At 45.5% G+C, this 26,943-nt stretch overlaps 1 protein-coding gene across 4 annotated transcripts in view; it reads left to right on the forward strand.

Moving 5' to 3' along the window:
* ASZ1 (ankyrin repeat, SAM and basic leucine zipper domain containing 1) overlaps window positions 1-26,943 on the forward strand; it is a 508,155-nt gene that overhangs the window by 442,422 nt on the left and 38,790 nt on the right. For all 4 annotated transcript variants that reach the window (XM_063930479.1, XM_063930476.1, XM_063930477.1 and 1 more), the window contains one exon: window positions 16,275-16,387. In XM_063930479.1, coding sequence (XP_063786549.1) covers window positions 16,275-16,387 — 113 coding nt within the window. The remainder of the gene's footprint in view (window positions 1-16,274; window positions 16,388-26,943) is intronic.

The raw sequence follows: 26,943 nt of genomic DNA on the forward strand, positions 1-26,943 counted from the left end.
ACAAGAGCCTTATTTGTTCTTCCATGAAGTTAGAGCAGAGTTGAGAACTCGTTCACGATTTCTGCCGAATGTGGTTTCATTTTTTCACATGAACCTACCTATTGTGGTACCAGTGGCTACTGACGCCCTTATTTGAATCGAAATCTCTGGATATGGTCAGAGCTTTGAAAATTTCTGTCGCCAGAACGGCTCGGATTAGGAAAACAGAGGCTCTGTTTGTCCTGTATACTCCTATCAAGATTGGATGTCCTGCTTCCAAGCACACCGTTGCACGCTGGATCTGTAATGCTGTTCAGCAGGCTCATTCCACGGCTGGATTGCTGTTACGGAAATCGGTGAAGGCCCATTCTGCTAGAATGGTGGGCTCGTCCTGGGCGGCTGCCCGGGGGGTCTCGGCGTTGCAACGTTGCCGAGCAGCTACTTGGTCTGTTTCGAACACTTTGGCTAAGTTTTACAAGTTTGATACCTTGGCCGATGATGACCTCAAGTTTGGTCATACGGTACTGCAGAGTCATTCGCACTCTCCCGCCCGTTCTAGAGCTTTGGTATAACCCCGTGGTTCTGAATGTGACCCCAGCATCCTCTAGGACGTTTGAGAAAATAGGATTTTAATACCGACCGGTAAATCCTTTTCTCTTAGTCCGTAGAGGATGCTGGGCGCCCGTCCCAGTGCGTACTGTATCTGCAGTTATTACTTGTGGTTACACACATGTTGTGTTGCGGTTCTTGTCAGCATGTTGCTGAAATCGTTCATGCCATTGGCTTGTATTCTGTTGAATGCCACGTTCTGCGGCATACTTGAGGTGTGAGCTGGTAAGATGCTCACCGTGATTTAACAATAAATCCTTTCCACGAAATGTCCGTCTCCCTGGGCACAGTTCCTATAACTGGAGTCTGGAGGAGGGGCATAGAGGGAGGAGCCAGTTCACACCCTTTGAAAGACTTAAAGTGCCCATGTCTCCTGCGGATCCCGTCTATACCCCATGGTTCTGAATGTGACCCCAGCATCCTCTACAGACTAAGAGAAAAGGATTTACCGGTAGGTATTAAAATCCTATTAACAGGTGCAGTCTCTCACAGCTATCCCCCCTTCTTTATATTAGCTTACATTGCCTTCAAACTGCATCAACTGAGAAGCGATCTTCCAATAGGTGATTATTATTACCCTTAATTTATATGGCACCACAAGGGATCCGCAACGCCCATTACAGAGTACCTAATTAAATGAGCAAACAAGAAAACAGGACTTACAGTTCAAGATAATATAAGACAAGTATAGAAAACCAGGGGTCAGGTGCCATCAAAGGAAGTATGGAGTATAAGATAGTGTAAGTAAGAAAAGGCACACGAGGAAACAAGTCCCTGCTCTTGCGAGCTTACAATCTAAAACAGGCATGTCCAACCTGCGGCCCTCCAGCTGTTGAGAAACTACACATCCCAGCATGCCCTGACACAGCTTTAGTATTCTCTGACAGCAAAACAATGTCAGGGCATGCTGGGATATGTAGTTTCACAACAGCTGGAGGGCCGCAGGTTGGACATGCCTGATCTAAAAGTTGAAGGTCTCACAGACTGGGGTGACACAGAAGGGGTAGACAGTGAGCATAGACAAGAGGGTTGGGAGGAGAGTTGGCTGGGTTTTGTGAAGAAGTGGGTATTGAAAGCCCATTTGAAGTTTTGTAGAGAGGTGGAGAGTTGGATGGGGAGAGGTAGAGAATTCCAGAGATAGGGAACAGCATGTGCAAAATCTTGTAGGTAGGAGTGGGAGGAAGTTATCTGTTGGCAGGAGAGATGGCGTGCATTAGCAGAGCGAAGAGGACAGGTGGGAATGTAAAGAGATAAGGTCAGAGATTCAAGAGGGAGAAGAGTGGGTGAGGGCTTTGTAGGTTAGTGTGAGAAGCGTTAGTTGGATTCTGAATGGGAATGGTAGCCAGTAAAGGTCCTGCAAGAGAGGGGAGGTGGATGTAGTACATTTGGTGGGGAAGATGAGATAGGCAGCAGCTGAGGATATATTGGAGTGGAAAGAGGCGTTTTTCAGGGAGGCCAGATAGGAGGAGATTACAGTAGTCCAATCTGTAGATGACCAGTGAGTGGATGAGCGTCTTAGTAACATCCTGGGTGAGAAAGGGTCTGATCCTGGAGATGTTTTTGAGATGGAAACGGCAAGTTTGTGAGAGGTACTGAATATGTGGTTTGAAGGGGAGGAAGGAGTTGAGGATTCCAAGACAGCGCACTATGGGGCTAGAGGAGATAGTGCCATCAATGGATAATGAAATTGTGGGAGGTGAGGTTATGTGGGAGGGAGGGAGGGAAGATGATCAGCTCAGTCTTAGACATGTTTAGTTTAAGAAAGCGCTGGGACGTCCAGGAAGAGATAGCAGAGAGACAGTTGGAGATACGAGTGAGGAGAGCAGGGGAGGAAAGGTAGATTTGAGTATCGTCAGCGTAGACATGATATTGTAAGTCGAAAGCTAATGAGCTCACCTAATGAAGCTGTGTAAAGAGAAATAAGGAAAAACCCAAGAACAGAACCTTGGGGGACACCTACTGGTAGAGGAAAGGAGGGGGAGGTGAAATCATGAGAGGAGACAGAGAAGTAACGGTCAAAATGGTAGGAGTACAGCCAGGAGAGAGCAGTACTCCTACCTTTCTGTCCATTACTATCACACAGATGAAGGTAGTAAAGGATTTGCAGCAGGAGATGGTGGTCCACAGTGTCAAAAGCAGCAGGGAGGTCAAGGAGAATAAGAAGAGAGTAGTGGCCCTTGGATTTAGCAGCAAGGAGGTCATTGCAGACTTTCGTGAGGGCAGTTTCAGTGGAGTGGAGAGGACGGAAACCTGACTGGAAAGGGTTAATTTGTGAGTGGGAGGAAGCAAAGACAGTGAGGCGGTTGTAGACAATAAGCTCAAGGAGTTTGGAGGCAAAAGGGAGGAGAGAAATGGGTCGGTAGTTGGAGAGAGTGGTTGGATCAAGGGTAGGTTTTTTAAGAATAGGGGAGTCAAGTGCATGCTTGAAGGCAGAGGGGACAGTGCCTGATGAGAGTGAGAGATTTAGTAGATGAGCAAGATGGGAACAGACAGAAGAAGAGAGGAAGCTTCCTCTCCAGATACAGGGAAGAAAGATATCAGAGTTGGTAGGAGGGAAGGATAGAGGGGGGGGGTCAGGGAATGGAGGAGGGAGGATGCTCAGGTTCTGGTGGGATGTTATATCCTGACGATTGGAGTCAATTTTGGATGTGAAGTAGGTGGCAAAGTCAAGAGCAGAGAGAGATGAGGGGAGTTGAGGCAGGGGTGGGCAGAGGAGCGAGTTGACAGTGGCAAAGAGGCGCCGGGGATTTAAGGATTGGGAGGAGATGAGGTTTTTGAAGTATGATTATTTAGAGAGGGAAAGGGCAGCAAAGTAGGATGAGAGCATAAATTTGTAGTGATGTCTTGTTTGACCTCCAAGGCCAGTTCAGAAAGTGTGATACAACTTGCAGGCATGTAGGCATGTTTCTGTCTATTCTCCTTGTTAACCGTACAGTACACATGAAGGGCTGAAAGGGTTGCCATTTAGCCTTCAAAAGGACTGCATGTTGCTCTTAATCTTACTAATGTAAAACAATACATTTACTCAAAGAAAGAGACACATCTGTAATAACACACTAGCCTGCATTTTATTAGAAGGCTAGCTGTTCTACCCGTTCTTCGCACGGGAGTTTCTGATTTTCACGGTTGTACATATACATGAGAGTTAATCATTTGGTAAATCTATTGAGATGTAAATTTGAGACGTGTTAATGTAAGTAAATATTAAACCATGGTCCTTGGCGTTATCCAAGGAGCACCCGTAGCAGATACGGTAAAATGTGACAGGACCATTTTTGTAGTTTATTAAATTCTACACACTGGAGGTGCAATCCAAATTTTGATCTGTTTGTCCGTTTGGGTGGTGTTCATGCAATGCAAGCCATGTGTCGGGGATGATGTCAATATGTCAACCCCCTGTTCATCCCCTTAGGGGAGGTTTACTAAAATTCTGATTAGGTAGTTTTCCTATTTCCCACCTTATAAATTCCTATGTTCAATTTAATCTTAACATATTGGGAAGTATGAGAATTAGTGATCAGCCTGTGAGTGAGTGAGGACTTTTGCATTTACATATACATATATATATATATATATATATATATATATATATATCAAGTGTTACAAGATATAACAAACAATTCTGACAATTGAACGTGATTTCTAGATGACTATTATCTTCCTTTAGAAGCTAGATGAAAAGTCTGAATTAGCGGCAACAAAATGTTGTAGAGTGCTTTCCGTCCATTAATCTATTTGGCTTGTTGGCCTTACTGTGCACCATGATCAGGGGCGTCAGAACATTTATGGACTTGGGTGGGTTAGATAGATCCTCATTTGGCGCCCCCTGGGTGCGGAGCCAATGGGAAGAAGGAGGCGGTACTACGGGGACAAAATGAAGGCAACACCTTGGTGGGGAGGAGGTGGGAAGTGAGTGGAAAACTGTCAGGGAAAAAAACAGGGAAAGACAGACTGTCAGGGAGAATGAGGGAGAGAAAGGGACAGTGTCAGGTAAAGAGAGAAACAGAGTCAAGGAGAGAGGAGCAAGTGGAGCGAGAGTGTTAGGGAGAGAAAGAGAGAGGAGCGAGAGTGTTAGGGAGAGAGGAGCGAGAGTGTTAAGGAGAGAGGAGCGAGAGTGTTAAGGAGAGAGGAGCGAGAGTGTTAGGGAGAGAGAGTGTTAGGTAGAGAGAGAGGAGAGAGTTAGGGAGAGAGGGGAGAAAGTGTGTTAGAGAGAGAGCGAGAGGAAAGAGTGGTAGGGAGGGAGAGAGAGGAGCGAGAGTGTTAGAGAGAGGAGTGGGGAGAGAGTAAAGAGTGTTAGGGGGAGAGAGAGGAAAGAGTGTGTTAAGGAGAGAGAGAGAGATGAAGTGGGAGAGACACTATTGTACCTGTCCTGCTTATACAGCAGCACAGCCACAAGTCTCTCATGGAGGCGGGCACTCTTCGGCAATAGGCCACGCCCCCAAAACACCCGCAATTCGCTGCAGTTTGGCACTGCTCTGCTGGGAGTTAGGGGTGGGGAGCGCACCGTTGCCTAGTCCCTGTGCTGCACGGAGGTTGTGATGTGCGGTCTTTAAACTGACCGCACATCACTCCTCCTGTGTACATTGCCCAGCGTCCCTCATGTATGCGAGCTGCCCCCTTGCCCCACCCATTCCAACGCCTCTGGCAATGATGAAGAATGTCTTTTTACATTTGTTAGTGAAACAAAAAATAGACCCAAATAATTTGGTAACGCACTAATGCATAAGAGGATCCACTGAAAAATCATTCAGCGCTTTACTGAATCAAACAACTCCTTGGGGTCAATTCAATTTGATGACTACTTGCCAATTCCACTAGTTTACTTAAGTTTTGTCGACAATTGGGATTCCCACTAATTCAATTCTCGTCAGTGTGACTATTTAGTCGGCGATGTTCGGTTGTAGTCTTCGATGTATATACAATTCCCGACAATTTGTTCTCCCCATAGGTTATAATGGTCAGACCAATTCAATGAACTCGCGGGTGGGGAGAAAGTTCGAATTCCTGACAATTTTAGACTTAAACTCTCCCTTTTTTTCTCTCATCCCCCAAGGGGTTTACAAATTTTTGTTTTGAATTTAATACTAAGCTATTAGAAATATTGTAAATAGGTCTAATTTTTCAATCCACCATATTTATATTCCCACTGGCTAGTTTAGCAAGTGGTTTGTCCCTCTCCCTTCTTAGTTGTTTCAACTAACATATCTTGCTGCAATAGAGGATTTCATTTGAAGAAGGAGGACAACATGCACCTGACTGGAGTTTGAAGAGGACGCCGATCAAATCTTATCGTATAGTACATGATTACACAATTAGGACAGCGATGTGTTTTGTGCTGCAGCGCAGCGCAAACAACATTGCAGCGGGGCAGTTATGTCAGACAATGCTGGTTCTCCCTACAAAACAGCAGGTTTAAGTTGCGAGAACCGGCATTCTCTGATTTACAGAGCGCTAAATTGATTAGCTGCGGGAGCCCCCTACTGGCACTATTCAATCCGTGCTGAATTGAATTTACCCCTACATTTTACTTAATTTAATATTTTCAGAATTTTTAAATAAAACCTCTGTACTTGCGGTGCCGTGAAAAAAATTCTGATACTCAGGTGGTGATACAAAAAAGTTTGGAAAACCACTGCACTCCACTACTAAATAAAATAAAAAAAAAACACTTTACCACTGCTGCTACTCTACACCGCGCACCCTGTACACACTACAGTACTGCTACTAATCTCTACTCCTGGCCCCACCTACAGTACACTACAGCCCCATACACATGGAGATTTCCCCAGAGATGTGTGCTGAGGGAGAGGGGGGGGGGGGGGGGTGGGCGCTCATGTCACCCAGCGGTGAAATGAGGGATGTGCTAGATTGAGCCTGGCTCAATCTAGCACCGGCGATAGTGAAGCGCTGGGCCGCGCGTCGCTATCGTTGTGGGGGTACACACGGAGAGATCCGTGCTTAACTTCTAAGCAATCTAGTCAGATTGCTTAGAATTTAAGCACTGATCTCTCCGTGTGTACCCCCCTTACCTCTCACCCAATACACTACTTCACTCCCTTCCCTGCATAATCCGTCATTACCCTGCACTGCACCCCCCTCCCCGCACACACTATATTACAGCCGCTACCCTGCAACCCATTCCCCACACCCAGTACACTAGGCCGGACAATCGGTTGATCGGCAGTTCATGCTACCATATTAGTAATCTACTCTTAGTGCACAGAGACCCCTGAGTATTTACTACATGAGAACATAAGACATTTGCACAGGGGCAATTCCCAAAGTGAAAAGGGCAAACACATATGCATGGACAAATGTACTGCAGGTCAGTATTTTTGTAACTTTGGAAGTAATTTGGAGTTGGGTACATACCCATTTGCATAGTGAAATATCCACGTTTGACCTGTGCATGCCTACCTCTCAACCAACACTCGTGTGTGGAATGGCTGACCGGTGGTCAGAATCCCGCCTTGCGGGCTCTCTGCGCTTGCCGCGCTGAGGGCTCGGTGGTGCCCTGCGGTCGCCGCGGCTTCTATTCCCACTCTCTGGGTGTCGTGGGCACCCACAAATGGGAATAGTCCCTGTTGGTCGGCATGTCGACCGTCGGGATAGTGAGGGGGCGGGATGTAGGGGGAGGTCATGTGATCGTCCATCTCCTGACCGCCGGTCACATGAATATACATTCCCCCAACACTCCCTTCCCCACACTCAGTACACTACCTCTCACCCTGCATACCCCTCCCCGCAAACACTACTGCAGCTACCCTGCACCTTCTCCATGCACACCCTACACTACTTCTCACTGTACACACCCTCCCCTGCATACTACCGCCGAACAAGTGGATACCTTTAAATACCTGGGTTCAACTATCAACCGTCAACAGATAGCCGCTACAAGTGACATCACGAGACGCATAGGTTGTGCCACATCTGCCTTTGCATCTCTGAAAAAAGGCCTCTGGGACCAAAAGGACATTACCATTGCCACAAAAATTAGGGTATTCAACATATCAATTAGAACAAATTTACTTTATGGTTCAGAATAATGTCAATACTTAAAAACGACCTAACAAAGCTGGAATGTTTCCAAATGAGGTGCTTACGAAATATACTTCAAGAAAAACGAATAGACCGAAGAAATTAAAACATCCGAAAATTATGCAAAGACCAACCCACAGTTGAATCCTATATTAAAAGAGTTTAAAGTGGTTTGGACATGTCTGCAGAATGTAGCCTAAAAGAATACCATACCAGTGCCTAAATACTGTAACACATTCCGGAGGAATGGAAAATAGTAAGTGATATGCCAAAGAAAACATGGCTAAAGTCGATTGCCCAAGATCTTCAACCATTACACTTCCATATTGATGATGCCAAGCAAGCCGCCCTAAACCAATCCCAGTTACGTGTGATTATTAGAAATTCCCTGCCTTTGGCTGTCACAGTGCCAGCAAGCTTACCCTACTGGTGCCAACGATAATTAAGTCACATTATAAAGCGATGATTGATGTTTTTCCACACTTCCATAGAACAATATACTGCTTCCCACTGCTGCTACCATTCCTTTCATGTCAGTACCAAAATGGTTGTGGCTTCTACTCCAAAGTCTTGCCTTAACATTGCATTCCAGGGAGTAAAAGGAGGGAAAATAAGTCTCCTCCCTGTACCTTCCCCGACTTGCATATTTAAGTCAGACTAATTACAATATCCCTCCCTGAAGTGAATTGCAGACTAAAAAAAAAAAAAAAACCCCACATTCCTGACAATTGAATTCCTGGGAGTTTGCAAATTCCCGGGAGTTTGCAAATTCCCGACATTCATATTTAAGTCAGACTAATTACAATATCCCTCTCTGAATTGAATTGCTGACTAAAAAACACATTCCTAACAATCAAATTCCCGTGATGCACGGGAGTTTCTGTAGTCAGGAATTTGAAGACAAACGCTCGCTGAATTGAATTGACCCCCTTGTCATGGAGTGAGGAGGTAGACTGTGCTGCTACCTGCCCAGTTTCCAGAACCCTCCTTCTTGCATTGTGCTGAGTAAGTGTTCCTATTTCTTGGATGTTTAAAGCAGAGTAACCGACTGAGTGGGCATAATGCTAAGAAAAGCACTGATAACTAATTAAGCATCAAACAGATGTCGTTGACACAGATCAAGGCTTGGACAACAACATGCATGCTTTAGGGCTGTCTATAGGGGGTCATTCTGACCTGATCGCATGCTAGGATTTTTCGCTGCGCTGCGATCAGTTCAGAACTGAGCATGCGTATGCACCGCAATGCGCAGGCGCGTCGTATGGGTACAAAGTGGATCGTTGCTGAGCGATGGATTTAACGTAGAATCCATTCGCACAGCCGATCGCAAGGAGATTGACAGGAAGAGGGTGTTTGTGGGTGGCAAATGACCGTTTTTTGGGAGTGTTAGGAAAAATGCAGGCGTATCCAAGTGTTTGCAGGATGGGTGTCTGATGTCAATTCCGGACAAAAAAACAGGCTGAAGTGATCGCAGCGGCTGAGTAAGTTCTGAGCTACTTAGAATATGCACAAAACTTTTTTGTAGTGCTCGACTGCACATGCGATCGCACGCTTGCCCTACAGGCGCTAAATATCTGTTTGCAGCACTGCAAAATATAGCTAGCGAGCGATAAACTCTGAATGACCCCCATAGTTTAGAACGTCTTTGACACTGATTATTTTACACTTTGCTACACCTTAAACTGGGCATAAGCTAAGTACACACTGTAGAGTTATTGGGGCGATTTGCCAATAATTTGGACATCGGCCTGATTTATTGTGTAGTGTGTACGACCGATTGTGTTGGCGTTTCACCGATAATTCTGGAAAATCTTGCACACATACCTGAACGATCGATTTTCCGATCAATCGGCCCATGCCAAAAATATCTTCCACAATCACCAGATATTGAGCAGTGTATGCGCGTTCTCAATAATCTGCCCATATTTCATATGTTGTACTGTCACTATGTCATCCTCCTTGTGTGTAGATATATGCAAATGCAGTGTGATGTGGCAGAAAATTGGTAACTGGGAAAAAAAAAGTGTGTAGCTCAGATATTGGTGTCTACAATTTTCTGAAAAATCGGGCAATTGTTGGGCAGACCAAAAAAAATCTGCCATTGTGTACCTAGCTATACACTATACAATTATCTGTTAGATAATCTACCAGATCTGGCTGGTTGGAATAAAAATCTGGTAATAGCTGGGAGCAAATGACAATCGACCGTTTGCTCCCAAACACTGGAAAATGCTCAACACCTGTCTGCGATTTAACAAATTTGTATGAACGACAGTTTTTGTCTGCGTTCCAGTGTTTGGGAGCAAATGGTTAATTGTCATTTGCTCTCATCCATTACCAGATTTTCATTCCAACCAGCCAGACCTTGCAGATTATCTGCCAGATAATTGTATAAGTGTATGCACAGTTTAAGATGTTAGAATTTTTAACTTAAGGTATGTGACTTCACCACTTTCAGAACATTTGTTGATTCCTATGTTAGATATGGGTATTGTTTGTTTGTTTGTTTGTTTGTTTGTTTGTATCTATCAATAAAGAACTGAGCTTTAATTTTCAAAATGTGTTATGCCTTCTTCAACTGAAATGTTACATCTGGCCCATAGTGTTATTTATATTGTCCTTTCAAGATGTATCACTGGTACTTAAGTCTTTTTTCTTATTTCCATTTTTCACTGCACTTTTATTATGGACTCAGAAAAGGGCTTGAGTTTGTCTTATTCTAAAAGTGTGGTTCTGTTCTCAGCCATGGCTGCAATTTACTGGTTGTTGGGTCGTTTTTATTGCAAATCATGGCCACCTACATTATAGATTTTTCTTTACAGCCCAGAGAGGACTGGACAGAAACGAGAAATACATTGGTCTGGACAACCAATATAAAAGTGTATGTCTTGTAATTTTTTTACACATCCACCAGGCAATACACCAACTCCAGGTGTATAATGGCAATGTACGGCCATGTTGGATACTCTATTGTGCCTGTTCAGTTTTGATATTAAATGTTTTTCAGGTTCCTGATCTACCAACATTTCAAATTTAGGACTCTTCCCTTTTGCTCAACCACAGTATTAAGCGTCACAAATATCCTGGTGGTAGTAATAGCAAACGTAATAGAAGAGGGGATACTGCTGTGTACTTACTCTACCTCCAACAGTATTTTGATAAAATGCATAGTCATTGTTCATAAAAGTTCTGGAACAACATTTATTGTGAAAAAGCTGTTTACAGTTATCTCCGAGACTAACATATCTAGGGATTTGAGGTTGTGTCTGTCTTAGTATGTCAGCTTCCAACGATGACCAAAGTTTTTTTGTCCGCTACTCTTTTTTTTGAATGAAAGTGCTGAGTGCCATGCCACCGAGTATTTCTACAGATTCATTGTGAGGGCACCAGCTAAAGTTACCTATTACTATGGAGTGCCAGACCCTGGACTTAGATAGATAGATAGATGTTTTTTTACGATACCATATGTGAGGAATTGAGCAATATGTTGGGCTGATCAGACAACATATCACTCAGTGTGTACCCAGATTTAGTCTCAATGTCTATGCTCAATGCAGATATATATATATATATATATATACATACACACATACTGTACATATAGATAGATAGATGGATAAGGCACTCCAAGAAAGCTTCACTGTGAATAATGCCGGTGCCCCCGTTAAGACAAAGCATAGGTAGAGGAAAAAGACGTGGCACTCACGGCAACTTGCAATGATCACACACATCTGATTAAACCGCTGATGTGTCTGTGATCATTGCAAGTTGCCGTGAGTGCCATGTCTTTTTCCTCTATATATATATATATATATATATATATATATATATATATATATATATATATACATACATACACAGGTTGAGTATCCCATATCCAAATATTCCGAAATACGGAATTTTTTGAGTGAGATAGTGAAACATTAGATTTCTGATGGCACAATGAACACAAACTTTGTTTAATACACAAAGTTATTAAACACACGCCTACCCAAGCCAAATGCAACCCACAGGCGTGACATAAAGGAATTATGTCATACAGTAATGTCTCTGGAGGCTGTCAGTAATAGTGGGGGCTATGACCAAAATCCTTCACAGACTTTGGAAAGACCTGGTCTGTGTAAACATATATTTTTATAATTGCCTTTTGCCAAATATAGTGATTATGGCTTTTGGGTGCTTTTTCTTTCTGAGAACGTTTCACTTTAATATGCAAAACTCTAGTATAACTGATTTCCCTGATTGCTGTTATTTTTGCTCACTTCCTGACATTGATTACTACTCTGTCTTTTTGTTATGTTTGCCTTAAGGCTTGATGATTTGTAGTCTAATCAAAAGATTACAGGTAATGGTATAAGATTGCAGATCCAGAAGGGCATCTTTCTAGTTTTGGGCAGTGACCTACTGTACAAGCAGCCCTGACTTACGGGACTCATCTGCCTGCGAATTGTATGATGCTGTGTGTAAATATGTGTATGAAGATCCTTCTCTATGAAGGCATGATTTGGTGCTTGCAGCAGCTACTTTTTGAGCCTGTGCGATGTATCCTGTTCTGAGAATACACACATACTAGGCAATTATACTACAAAAGGATGAGGTGAAGTTAAGTCTCTGGATTTTTGAACAGCTCATTGAACAAAATGCACACCTTTTTGTTGTGTAATTAGGCAAAATGAGAATTACTATAATGTGTCAAGGATTACCATAAATATGGTTGCACCATAATCCATTAATTCAGCATCTGTTAAAGTTATTAGACCTCTACCAATGAGCATTATTCCTCAAATCTTCCTTGAGATAACAGTACATCTCATGATCTAAGACTTAAGATGTATGCTGTAACTATGCTAATAATACTATGATGATGACAATGCACTTGGGCCTAGTGGTTTTATTCATATTATTATGTAAGATATTTTCCATCACAGAGAAAGAATCTTGCTAGGCTAGGTTGTTGACTCTTTTGTAGCTTTGTATGTGTTATCTGTAAATGGAAACCAATGAGCAGTAACTTTAAATGTTTCGGGGAGCGCAGGGGCCATAGGGTACCATTAATCTCTGAGAATTTAAAACAATACATAGAATTAAAGCAAGATACATCTATCTGAAATAACACATCTGTTGGCATTTTAAGCAAGGTTAAAAAAATAAAAAATTGAAATCTGACAATAAAGCAAGAAGGAGCTGGGGCCATGCAGCCTTTCACTGACCTAAATAGTGTAATAGTGAATTACAATAGTGTTGAGTAATTTTGCAGTCCGTGTGACAAACACGCCATACTGTATTGCTGTCTTGTTTTTCTTTGGTACACCTTAGTCACTAAGGGGGTATCCAATTAGCTGCGGTACATTACTGTGGCTAATTGGATTTCTCCTGGGGGAAATCCAATTAACCCCGACAAACTGGCACTTATCAGAGATTATGGGGTATATGCAATTAGCGGCGAATCGCGGCAAATTATCGCCGTTTTTTAATTAGACACAATTCGACAGGTGAATTCCGGCAGGTGGCTTCCGGAATTCACCATATTCAATGAAAAACGGATTCGACAGTCCCGCGGGCGAAAAATGGCCGATTTGCCGGATTTTGCCGCGATTTAAAAAAACGGGAAAAACCCGGAAAAAAATGGCGAGGGGTCCCCCCTCCAAAGCATAACCAGCCTCGGGCTCTTCGAGCTGGTCCTGGTTCTAAAAATGCGGGGGGGAAATTGACAGGGGATCCCCCGTATTTTTAAAACCAGCACCGGGCTCTGCGCCTGGTGCTGGTGCAAAAAATACGGGGGACAAAAAGAGTAAGGGTCCCCCGTATTTTTTACACCAGCATCGGGCTCCACTAGCTGGACAGATAATGCCACAGCCGGGGGTCACTTTTATACAGTGCCCTGCGGCCGTGGCATTAAATATCCAACTAGTCACCCCTGGCCGGGGTACCCTGGGGGAGTGGGGACCCCTTCAATCAAGGGGTCCCCCCCCCCCAGCCACCCAAGGGCCAGGGTTGAAGCCCGAGGCTGTCCCCCCCCCATCCATGGGCTGCGGATGGGAGGCTGATAGCCTTGAGTAAAATGACAGAATATTGTTTTTTCCAATAGTACTACAAGTCCCAGCAAGCCTCCCCCGCAAGCTGGTACTTGGAGAACCACAAGTACCAGCATGCGGAGAAAAACGTGCCCGCTGGTACCTGTAGTACTACTGGAAAAAAAATACCTAAATAAAAACAGGAGACACACACCGTGACAAGTACAACTTTATTACACACTGCCGACACACATACATACTTACCTATGTTGACACGCCGACTGCCACAGTCTCCGACGATCCGAGGGTACCTGTGAAAAAAATTATACTCACCTGCCAGTGTCCAGAGATAAATCCACGTTCAGAGATAATCCTCGTACTTGGCAAAAAAAAAACACGAACACCCGAACCACCGGACTGAAAGGGGTCCCATGTTGACACATGAGACCCCTTTCCCCGAATGCAGAGAGACCCCCCCGTGACTGCTGTCACTGAAAGGTCTCGTAAGCCAATCAGCGAGCGCAACGTCCTTGCACTCTGCTGATTGGCTCTGTGCGCGTCTGAGCTGTCAGCGCATCGCACAGCTCCCTCCATTATATTACATCACGTGACTCCTGTCACTGAGGTCCCTTCAGCCAATCAGGAAGCGCTACTCCGTGGCACTCACCTGATTGGCTGTGCACGTCTAAGCTCAGACAGCGCATCGCACAGCTGCCTCCATTACTTTCAATGGTGGGAACTTTGCCGTCAGCGGTGGGGTTACCCGCGGTCAGCCGCTGACCGGCGGGTGACCCCACCGCTAACCGCAAAGTTCCCACCATTGAATATAATGGAGGGAGCTGTGCGATGCGCTGACAGCTCAGACGCGCACAGAGCCAATCAGAGTGCAAGGACGTTGCGCTCGCTGATTGGCTTACGAGACCTTTCAGTGACAGCAGTCACGGGGGGGTCTCTCTGCATTCGGGGAAAGGGGTCCCATGTGTCAACATGGGACCCCTTTCAGTTCGCTGGTCGGGTGTTCGTTTTCTTTTTTTGACAAGTACGTGGATTTATCTCTGGACCATGGATCAGGTGAGTATAATTATCTTTTATTTTCAGGTACCCGTGGGATTCTACTTGGAGAAGAGGACCGACTGCTTCGTGTCAACATAGGTAAGTATGTGTGTGTCGGCAGTGTGTAATAAAGTTGTACTTGTTACGGTGTGTGTCTCCTGTTTTTGTTTGGGTATTTTTTTCCCAGTAGTACTACAGGTACCAGCGGGCCCGGTTTTCCTCCGCATGCTGGTACTTGTGGTTCTCCAAGTACCAGCTTGCGGGGGAGGCTTGCTGGGACTTGTAGTACTATTGGAAAAAACAATATTCTGTCATTTTACTCAAGGCTATCAGCCTCCCATCCGCAGCCCATGGATGGGGGGGACAGCCTCGGGCTTCACCCCTGGCTCTTGGGTGGCTGGGGGGGGGGACCCCTTGATGTAAGGGGTCCCCACTCCCCCAGGGTACCCCGGCCAGGGGTGACTAGTTGGATATTTAATGCCACGGCCGCAAGGCACTGTATAAAAGTGACCCCCGGCTGTGGCATTATCTGTCCAGCTAGTGGAGCCCGATGCTGGTGTAAAAAATACGGGGGACCCCTACTCTTTTTGTCCCCCGTATTTTTTGCACCAGCACCAGGCGCAGAGCCCGGTGCTGGTTTTAAAAATACGGGGGATCCCCTGTCAATTTTCCCCCCGCATTTTTAGAACCAGGACCAGCTCGAAGAGCCCGAGGCTGGTTATGCTTTGGAGGGGGAACCCCACGCCATTTTTTTTCTGAATTTTACCATTCCATTTTAAAAAAAAATTTATTTTAAAAAATATAGAAATAATACTTGTGCCTCCAAAAAAGACAAACCAAGTACCTAATCCCTTCTAATATAAATAGATATGCTATTATCAATAAAAAAAAAACACACAAAAAAACATGTTTTAAATTTTTTTTATTAGTTTCACCCACCAAAGTGTGGCGGATTGAAAATGTCGAATTTACTGTCTAAAAGCACTGTTGTCGAATTTCCAAACTTCAATTGAATACACTTTGGTCGAATTGCAGCACTTGTATCATTGCAGAAAAGTCGAATTTGACAAAAGTCGAATTTCAAAAAGTCGAATTTTGAAAGTCCGTTTTTTGGACGGAAAGCACTGAATTGCATTGACGATTTTTTTGGGGGGGCGAAAAATTCCCGAAATTCAACAATTTCGGGAATTTGACCGCAATTGCATATACCTCTATGTGGCATGCAAAGCAAAATCCCCAATAACCAGCCCTTAGAGACCTGTTTTTTTTCCCGCAAAAAACATGGGTCTGGTAACTTATTCCAGATCCCATGTGTTTTCACCTGAAAACGGGACTTTTTTGGCCAAAAATAAACGGGCTATACTGTATTTGGATAGCCCGATAATGACCATTAGGCTAAAATCACAATATTAGCCTATTTCTTTCTGCCAAAACATTAGTGCTGCTACTAAGTTACCCCCCTAAGTATAAAATAGTGTTTCTGTAAATTCCACCTAGAGCTTTGAGTTCTACATTCCAAGGGCATTCTTGTTTGATGGTGAGATGCATGTTACAATTATTGTGGCTGTTTATTGAACACAGGCTGGAGTTACAGATACCGAGGACTGTAAGAAAATCATGTTGGCAGTGAAAGAGATCCAGGTTGAAGAAACAAAACTTGAAATGTTGACCGATTTTTCAAGCTCGGAATCTAGGTACTACTGTATATTTTGTAGCTATGTGTAAATGTAATAAAACTACAATCGTTTATAAGATGAGTGGTGTTAGGCAAAATTGACTTCCTTGGTAAAATAAATTCTCGCAGCTAGTGGATGAAGAAGGGGTACTATTTTCAAAAGCTTTTGTACTACTACTATGTACTACCTAAACAGACCATATCAGTGATGATATCATATGTACTTAAAGTGCTATACAAAGAAGGTGCTAACGGATCTGGTCTTTGTGCAGTTCTAAATGCAGTGGGTCGGATAAAATATTAATGGGTCTTTTAACTAAGGATGGTGGGAATCAGACACAGGCATAAGTGTGTAATGAACAAGACTTGTACCGTGTCCTCACAAAGATGTGCAGTCCAGTGGCACATTTCTTTTAATACATGGTAGAAGTCTTGTGGAGCAGAGCTCCATCACCTGTTAACTTAAAATAACTCTGGGACAAATGTACTTCATGTGTAAATTTGTACTGTTGGATGTACATATTATAAAGGTGATCATGTGTCTTAATATGTAAAATAATTTCCAGTAGTTATTTATGGAGCAATAAAGTATTTTAGTAAACAATTATATATTAATGGCTAATGCATACACACTATGTGGATCCAGTGGTGACTTGTTTTGAAGTTGCAGAAGATGATTGCCATCAGACAATGGGGATTATTCAGGTTTGTTAGCAAACCAAAAAAGTTAGCAATTGGGCAAAACCATGTGCACTGCAGGTGGGGCAGATGTAATATTTGCAAAGAGAGTTAGATTTGGGTGGGTTATATTGTTTCTGTGCAGGGTAAATACTGTCTGCTTTATTTTTACACTACAATTTAGATTTCAGCTTGTACACACCCCACCCAAATCTAAGGGGGTAATTCAGATATGATCGTAGATGTGCTAAATTTAGCACATCTACGATCAGGTTCTCTGACATGTGGGGGGACTCCCAGGTTCTCTGACATGTGGACCTGCCCCCGCAACGGTCCGGGCACACCTGCGTTGTCCGGACCGCGCCACACCAGCCGTTAGCACGCCCCCTCCCGCGACCGCCTCTGCCTGATTGACAGCATTTCACTGGGCTCTCACAGAGCTCTCGGGGCTGCGTGTGCGCACTTTTAGCATCTCACTGAGCTCTCGAGGCTGCGTGAGCGCAATCCGCAAAGGGCTTCAGACTGCGATCGCTGCCGCGATCCAATCTGAATTAGGCCCTTAATCTCTCTGCGTATGTTACTTCTGCCCCACTTGCAGTAGAGCAGGTTGTGCAGAATACGGGCCAATGTTTTGCCATTTAGAAATTGGAAAACAATTGCAATAGTTGCAATCTATCTTTGTATATCACAATAATAGATTGCTTGTATGTATATAAATCAAAAAGGTTATTAATAAAGATGGTGTTATGTGTAAATTTTCCATGGAAAAAGAACACATTGTTTATAATGAAAGTTAACATAAACTGAGCTTTGTTTTTTGTCTTTAACGGTATGAGTCCATAAAACACTGGTGATGCATCTACCCACTTTGTAAAATATATATATTATATTATATCCTTTAGTTATGTCTGTCATCTTGTTTTAAAAAAAAATCATTATACAGTAGACACTGTATCTGATCAAAATAATTGTTCTTTCTTCACTAACCATGACATTATTGCAAGATCTTGCATTTTTTGGAGATGCTCCCTCCCGCCAGTCTCCTTTCAGTAATTTAATTAGCAGCTTGGCTACAATGTACCATTTCAGAATGGTACATTGTAGTCAGCAACATCATAATATTTGCTCCCCATAGAGGTACTCAGGGAAACTTGCAATGTTCAAGATAAAACCACGCCAGATTCCCCAAACACACTATAAAAACAACGAGACTTACCTCCTCTATGATAGTAGGAATGCAGAGATCTCAGTTACGTATATTTGCAATGATATGAACAAGCTATTAGCCACTTCACGACGTCTCTGATATGGTGATGATAACACTACCTGATAATAGTACCCACTTTGGGTCATACATTTTTGTATTGCTACATGATAATAGGACATACATTTATATATTTCTAAATTGAGAACTAATTTAACTGGAGGAACACCAAGATTGTCCAAATGGCACTACAAGTATCAGCATGCTCTTCTGCTACTGTCACTAATCTAGACAAGAAATAACTATACAGAATTCCCCCAGCACCCTATATCAGAGCAGTAAATGAGATTTACATCCTATATGATAGTAGAAATGCAAATATCTGTTGCATATATAGTTACGTATTCCTTGAAAGCACCTGTAATGGGCTGAAACATTGATTTGATCTACTTGCCATTTCTATGTAAAATTGTAATGTGCAGCCTACTGTATTGTTATCCTTTATATGGTGCCACCAAGTGCCTGTAGCACTATACAGAGAAATAATACAATTATGACACAACCACTTCAATATAGAAGGTACAAACACAAATCATAATCAAGGGACAGACTAAACAGTAAAATAAGATGACTTCCTCAGTTACCCTAAAAGTGCACTGGGGGTATCGACCCCTAAGTGGCACTGGTAGACTCTTTGGGGCTGGCACTCTAAAGAAGTTTGCCGATAAAGACAATTGAAGCACTGGGTTGTTGTTGTTTTTTCTCTGACGTCCTAGTGGATGCTGGGGACTCCGTAAGGACCATGGGAATAGCGGCTCCGCAGGAGACTGGGCACAGCTAAGAAAGATTTAGGACTACCTGGTGTGCACTGGCTCCTTCCACTATGACCCTCCTCCAGACCTCAGTTAGAATCCTGTGCCCGGCTTAGCTGGATGCACACTAGGGGCTCTCCTGAGCTCCTAGAGAGAAAGTATATTTTAGGTTTTTTATTTTACAGTGAGATCTGCTGGCAACAGACTCACTGCAGCGAGGGACTAAGGGGAGAAGAAGCGAACCTACCTAACTGGTGGTAGCTTGGGCTTCTTAGGCTACTGGACACCATTAGCTCCAGAGGGATCGACCGCATGGAACCGGCCATTGGTGTTCGGTCCCGGAGCCGCGCCGCCGGCCCCCTTACAGAGCCAGAAGCAAGAAGAATCCGTAAAATCAACGGCAGAAGACATCAGTCTTCACCAAGGTAGCGCACAGCAATAAATACACCTTGGCTGGCAAATATATCACAATATATAGCCCCAGAGGCTATATATGTGATAAATACCCCTGCCAGAAGCCACAAAAAAGCGGGAGAAAAGTCCGCGAAAAAGGGGCGGAGCTATCTCCCTCAGCACACTGGCGCCATTTTCTCTTCACAGTGCAGCTGGAAGACAGCTCCCCAGGCTCTCCCCTGTAGTTTTCAGGCTCAAAGGGTTAAAAAGAGAGGGGGGGCACTAAATTTAGGCGCAATATTGTTTATACAAGCAGCTATTGGGGGAAAAATCACTCAGTTATAGTGTTAATCCTTGTATTATATAGCGCTCTGGTGTGTGCTGGCATACTCTCTCTCTGTCTCCCCAAAGGACTTTGTGGGGTCCTGTCCTCAGTCAGAGCATTCCCTGTGTGTGTGCTGTGTGTCGGTACGGCTGTGTCGACATGTGGGATGAGGAAGGTCACGTGGAGGTGGAGCAGAGGCCGATAAATGGGATGTCGTCCCCTGTGGGGCCGACACCAGAGTGGATGGATAGGTGGAAGGTATTAACCGACAAGGTCAACTCCTTACAAGGCTGGATGACGTAAAACAGCTGTGGGACAGCCGGCTTCTCAGCCCGCGCCTGCCCAAGCGTCTCAAAGGCCATCAGGGGCTCAAAAAAGCGCCCGTTACCTCAGATGGCAGACACAGATGTGTCGACGAGGTTGAGACATATACACAATCCACTAGGAACATCCGTTACATGATCTTGGCAATGAAAAATGTGTTACGCATTTCTGACATGAACCCAAGTACCACATAAAAGGGGTTTTATTTTTGGGGAGAAAAAGCAGCCAGTGTTTTGTTCCCCCATCAGATGAATGAATGAAGTGTGTAAAGTAGCGTGGGTTCCCCCAATAAGAAACTGGTAATTTCTAAAAAGTTACTGATGGCGTACCCTTTCCCGCCAGAGGATAGGTCACGTTGGGAGATATCCCTTAGGGTGGATAAGGCGCTCACACGTTTCTCAAAAAAGGTGGCACTGCCGTCTTAGGATACGGCCACCTTGAAGGAGCCTACTGAAAAAAACAGGAGGCTATCCTGAAGTCTGTATATACACACTCAGGTTATATACTGAGACCTGCAATTGCCTCAGCATAAATAGTGCTGCTGCAGCGTGGTCTGATACCCTGTCAGATAATATTAATACTCTAAGACAGGGATAATAGTTTGCTAACATACAGCATATTAAAGACGTCGTCTTATATATAAAGGATGCACAGAGGGATATTTGCCGGCTGGCATCCAGAATAAATGCAATGTCCATTCTGCCAGGAGGGTATTAGAAACCCGGCAGTGGACAGGTGATGCTGCCTATAAAAGGCACATGGAGATTCTGCCTTATAAGGGTGAGGAATTGTTTGGGGATGGTCTCTGGGACCTCGTATCCACAGCAACAGCTGGGAAGGAAAAAAAAAATTTTTTTACCTCAGGTTTCCTCACAGCCTAAGAAAGCACCGTATTTTCAGGTACAGTCCTTTCGGCTTCAGAAAAGCAAGTGGGTCAAAGGCGCTTCCTTTCTGCACAGAGACAAGGGAAGAAGGAAAAAGCTGCACCAGCAGCCAGTTCCCAGGATCAAAAATCTTCCCCCGCTTCCTCTGAGTCCACCGCTTGACGTTGGGGCTCCACAGGTGGAGACAGGTGCGGTAGGGGCGCGTCTCGGGAACTTCAGGGACCAGTGGGTTTGCCCACAGGTGGATCCCTAGGTTCTGCAAATAGTATCACAGGGATACAGGCTGGAGTTCGAGGCGACTCCCCCTCGCCGTTACCTCACCTCAGCCTTGCCTGCTGCCCTCGGAGAAAGGTAGTACTGGCGGCAATTCACAAGCTGCACCTCCAGCAGGTGAAATCAAGGTACCCCTCCTTCAACAAGGCCGGGGTTACTATTCCAAAATGTTGTGGTACCGAAACCAGACGGTTCGGTGAGACCCATTCTAAAATTGAAAGCCTTGAACACTTATATACGAAGGTTCAAGTTTGAAATGGAATCGCTCAGGGCGATTATTGCAAGCCTGGAGAATTTCATGGTATCACTGGACATCACGGATGCTTACCTGCATGTCCCTATTTACCCTCTTCACCAGGAGTACCTCAAAATTGTGGTACAGGATTGTCATTACCAATTCCAGACGATGCCGTTGGTCTGTCCCCGGCACCGAGGTATTTACCAAGGTAATGGCCGAAATAATTATCCTGTACTTGGACGATCTCCTTATAAAGGCGAGGTCCAGGGAGCAGTTGTTCGGCGGAGTAGCACTATCTCGGGAAGTGCTACAACAGCACGGCTGGATTCTGAATATCCAAAGTCGCAGCTGGTTCCTACGACGCGTCTACTGTTCCTGAGTATGGTTCTGGACACAGAACAGGATAAAAAGGGTTTCTCCCGGAGGAGAAGTCCAAGGAGTTGTCGTCTCTAGACAGAGACCTCCTAATACGTATACAGGTGTCGGTGCATCTATGCACGCGAGCCCTGGGAAGGATGGTAGCTTCTTACGAAGAAATTCCATTCGCCAGGTCCCATACAAGGATTTTCCAGTGGGATCTGTTGGACATGTGGTCCGAGTCGCATCTTCAGATGCATCGGCGGATAACCCTGTCTCCAAGGGCCAGGGTGTCGCTGTTGTGGCTGCAGAGTGCTCATCTTCTAGGGGGCCGCAGATTCGGCATACAGGACTGGGTCCTGGTGACCACGGATGCCAGCCTTCGAGGCTGGGGGTCACACAGGGAAGAAACTTCCAAGGCTATGGAAAAGTCAGGAGACTTCCCTACACATAAATATTCTGGAACTAAGGGCCATTTACAATGCCCTAAGTCAGGCTAGACCCCTGCTTCAACACCGGCCGGTGCTGATTCAGTCAGACAACATCACGGCGGTCGCTCATGTAAACGACAGGGCGGCACAAGAAGCAGGATGGCGATGGCAGAAGCCACAAGGATTCTCCGATGGGCGGAAAATCATGTGTTAGCACTGTCAGCAGTGTTCATTCCCGGAGTGGACAACTGAGAAGCAGACTTTCTCAGAAGACACGACCTCCACCCGGGAGAGTGGGGACTTCATCCAGAAGTCTTCCAAATGAGTGTACACCGTTGGGAAAGGCCACAGGTGGACATGATGGCGTCCCGCCTCAACTAAAAGTTACAAAGATATTGCGCCAGGTCAAGGACCCTCAGGCGATAGCTGTGGACGCTCTGGTAACACCGTGGGTGTACCAGTCGGTGTATGTGTTCCCTTCTCTGCCTCTCTTACCCAGGGTAATGAGATTAATAAGAAGGAGAGGAGTAAGAACTATACTCATTGTTCCGGGTGGGCCAAGAAGAGCTTGGTAACCAGAACTCCAAGAAATGATCTCAGAGGACCCATGGCCTCTGCCGCTCAGACAGGACCTGCTGCAGCAGGGGGCCTGTCTGTTCCAAGACGTACCGCGGCTGCGTTGGACGGCATGGCCGTTGAACGCCGGATCCTGAAGGAAAAGGGAATTCCGGAGGAAGTTATCCCTACGCTATTTAAAGCTAGGAAAGAAGTGAACGCTAACCATTATCACCGCATATGGCGGAAATATGTTGCGTACTGTGAGGCCAGGAAGGCCCCAAAGGAGAAATTTCAGCTAGGTCGATTTCTGCACTTTCTACAGTCAGAGTTGACTATGGGCCTACAATTGGGTTCCATTAAGGTCCAGATTTCGTCTCTATCGATTTTCTTCCAAAATAGAACTGGCTTCACTGCCTGAGGTTCAGACTTTTGTTAAGGGAGTGCTGCTTAGTCAGCCCCCGTTTGTGGCACCGTGGGATCTCAACGTGGTGTTGGATTTCCTGAAGTCGCATTGGGTTGAGCCACTTAAATCCGTGGAGCTATAATACCTCACGTGGAAAGTGGTTATTCTGTGGGCCTTGGCGTCGGCCAGGCGTGTATCAGAATTGACAAAAGCCCTTATCTGTATTTTATATGGGAAAGGCGAAATTGAGGACTCGTTCCCAATTCCTTCCTAAGGTGGTATCAGTTTTTTATGTGAACCAACCTATTGTGGTGCCTGCAGCTACTTGGGACTTGGAGGATTCCAAGTTACTGGACGTAGTCAGGGCCCTGAAAAGTATATGTTTCCAGGACAGCTGGAGTCAGGAAGACTGACTCGCTATTTATCCTGTACGCAACCAACAAGCTGGGTGCTCCTGCTTCTAAGCAGACGATTGCTCGCTGGATCTGTAGCACGATTCAACTTGCACATTCTGCGGCTGGACTGCCGCACCCTAAATCTGTAAAAGCCCATTCCACGAGGAAAGTGGGCTCTTCTTGGGCGGCTGCCTGAGGGGTCTCGGCTTTACAACTTTGCCGAGCTGCTACTTGGTCAGGGGCAAACAGGTTTGCAAAATTCTACAAATTTGATACCCTGGCTGAGGAGGACCTTGAGTTCTCTCATTCGGTGCTGCAGAGTCATCCGCACTCTCCCGCCCGTTTGGGAGCTTTGGTATAATCCCCATGGTCCTTACGGAGTCCCCAGCATCCACTAGGACGTCAGAGAAAATAAGATTTTACTCACCGGTAAATCTATTTCTCGTAGTCCGTAGAGGATGCTGGGCGCCCGTCCCAAGTGCGGACTGTCTGCAATACTTGTATATAGTTATCATTAACTAAAAGGGTTATTGTTGAGCCATCTGTTGAGAGGCTCTGTTATGTTTATACTGTTAACTGGGTATCATATCACGAGTTATACGGTGTGATTGGTGTGGCTGGTATGAGTCTTACCCGGGATTCAAAATCCTTCCTTATTGTGTCAGCTCTTCCGGGCACAGTATCCTAACTGAGGTCTGGAGGAGGGTCATAGTGGGAGGAGCCAGTGCACACCAGGTAGTCCTAAATCTTTCTTAGCTGTGCCCAGTCTCCTGCGGAACCGCTATTCCCCATGGTCCTTACGGAGTCCCCAGCATCCACTACGGACTACGAGAAATAGATTTACCGGTGAGTAAAATCTTATTTATTTATTATTATTTTTTGGGGGGGGGGTTAAAGAAATGCTTTGGTCCCAGTCCCTGCAAACCCCACCCCCTCAGTTATATTAGCTGATCTATTAACACCAGTGTTGCAAGTAGAATTTCTCTTACGTCCTAGAGGATGCTGGGGACTCCAAAAGGACCATGGGGGATAGACGGGATCCGCAGGAGCTTGGGCATACTGAAAAGACTTTAACTGGGTGTGAACTGGCTCCTCCCTCTATGCCCCTCCTCCAGACCTCAGTTAGACTTTGTGCCCAGGACTGAATGGACACTCACTAGGGGAGCTCTCCTGAGTTTCTCTAGAAAAGACTTTTGTTAGGTTTTTTATTTTCAGGGAGACCTGCTGGCTACAGGCTCCCTGCAGCGAGGGACTGAGGGGAGAGAAGTCAGACCTACTTCTACTTAGTTTAAGGGCTCTGCTTCTTAGGCTACTGGGCACCATTAGCTCCAGAGGGTCCGATCACTTGGTGTGCCTAGCTGCTTGTTCCCAAAGCCGCGCCGTCACCCCCCTCACAGAAGCCAGAAGAAAGAAGCCGGGTGAGTATGCAGAAGACTTCAGTGACGGCAGAAGACTTCAGTAACGAGGTGCAGCGCACACACTTCACCAATGGCACTCACAGGGTGCATGGCGCTGGGGGGAGGGGGCCCTGGGCAGCAGTTACTGAGGTCTGGGATACCGGCAGAAGGATTTTCGGTGCCTCGGCACCGTTTTTCAAACCCCTGCCGACATTTTCACTTTTCAAATTTAGCGGGCTGAAGCGCCCCGGGAAGGGGCGGAGCTTAGCCGCGCGGCTCACCAGCACCATTTTCCCTCATACACGCGGCTGCATGAGACGCTGGCCCGGGACCTCCAAAAGCTCCACTACAAGTAACGGGGAGCTAATTTGGGGGTGGGGGGGGGCACAGTTTTATGGTGCATATTTATTGTTTTTTAAGCAGCGCTTTTTACATATATTATTTGGTGTGATATATGGGCGCTGGGGTGTGAGCTGGCATACTTCCTCCGTGTTCCTCTATCCATGCTTGCTTGTGGGCCTGTCCCCTAGCTGAGACATTGTGTGTGTCGGCGTGTCGATACTCAGTGTCGGCATGTCTGAGGCTGAATGTTATTCTCCGGAGGAGGTTATTGGGGGAGCAGATGCGGGTCTGGAATTGGCTCTGTCGGCGCAGCCGACACCTGGTGTACTCACATTAAGTACACTTAATACAAATGTGGCTTCTTTATCAAAGAGGTTAGATCAGAGTCGCAGACACAGGTGTGGAGGAAATCCATGGAGGATGCTTTGTCTCAGGTGCAGACCCCATCGGGGTCGCAAAAGCGTCCGTTTACCCAAGTGGTAGATACTGATACCGACACGGATTCTGATTCCGAGGTCGATTTCACTGAGGCTGCTTTACATCCATGATTAGTTAAGAGTATTCAGTACATGATTGTGGCTATAAAAGATGTTTTACGCATTTCTGATGAGCCTGCGGTGCAGGAAACAAGGATTTCTCTTATGTCCTAGAGGATGCTGGGGACTCCGTAAGGACCGCGGGGTATAGACGGGCTCCGCAGGAGACATGGGCACTCTAAAGACTTTAGATGGGTGTGCACTGGCTCCTCCCTCTATGCCCCTCCTCCAGACCTCAGTTAGATCCTGTGCCCAGAGGAGACTGGGTGTACTGCAGGGGAGCTCTACTGAGTTTCTCTGAAAAATACTTTTGTTAGGTTTTTTATTTTCAGGGAGCACTACTGGCAACAGGCTCCCTGCATCGTGGGACTGAGGGGAGAGAAGCAGACCTACTTAAATGATAGGCTCTGCTTCTTAGGCTACTGGACACCATTAGCTCCAGAGGGTCGGAACGCAGGTCTCACCCTCGCCGTTCGTCCCGGAGCTGCGCCGCCGTCCTCCTCACAGAGCCGGAAGATAAAAGCCGGGTGAGTATGAGAAGAAAGAAGACTTCAAAGGCGGCAGAAGACTTCAGATCTTCACTGAGGTACCGCGCAGCGCCATTGCTCCCACATTCACACACACACTGGCGGCACTGTATGGATGCAATTATAAACCTCTAGGGACACTGGCATAGATATATATATATATATATATATATATATATATATATATATATACTGCGGAGGCAGTATATTACAGAAACCCCCGCCAGTATAAAGATTTGAGCGGGACCGACGCCCGCCATTGAGGGGGCGGAGCTTGATCCCACAGCACTAACCAGCGCCATGTTCTCCACGGCACGCTGCAGAGATGCTGGCTCGCCGGACTCTCCCCTGCTGAACACAAGTACAGAGGGCAAAAAAGAGGGGGGGGGGGCACATTTATTTGGCGCAGTGAGTGTATGTATATATATATATATATATATATATATATATATAGAGTAAAGATACACTCGGCACTCCGCCAAATAAATGTAGACATCT

Source organism: Pseudophryne corroboree, chromosome 6, assembly GCF_028390025.1.
Source record: "Pseudophryne corroboree isolate aPseCor3 chromosome 6, aPseCor3.hap2, whole genome shotgun sequence".
NCBI lineage: Eukaryota > Metazoa > Chordata > Amphibia > Anura > Myobatrachidae > Pseudophryne > Pseudophryne corroboree.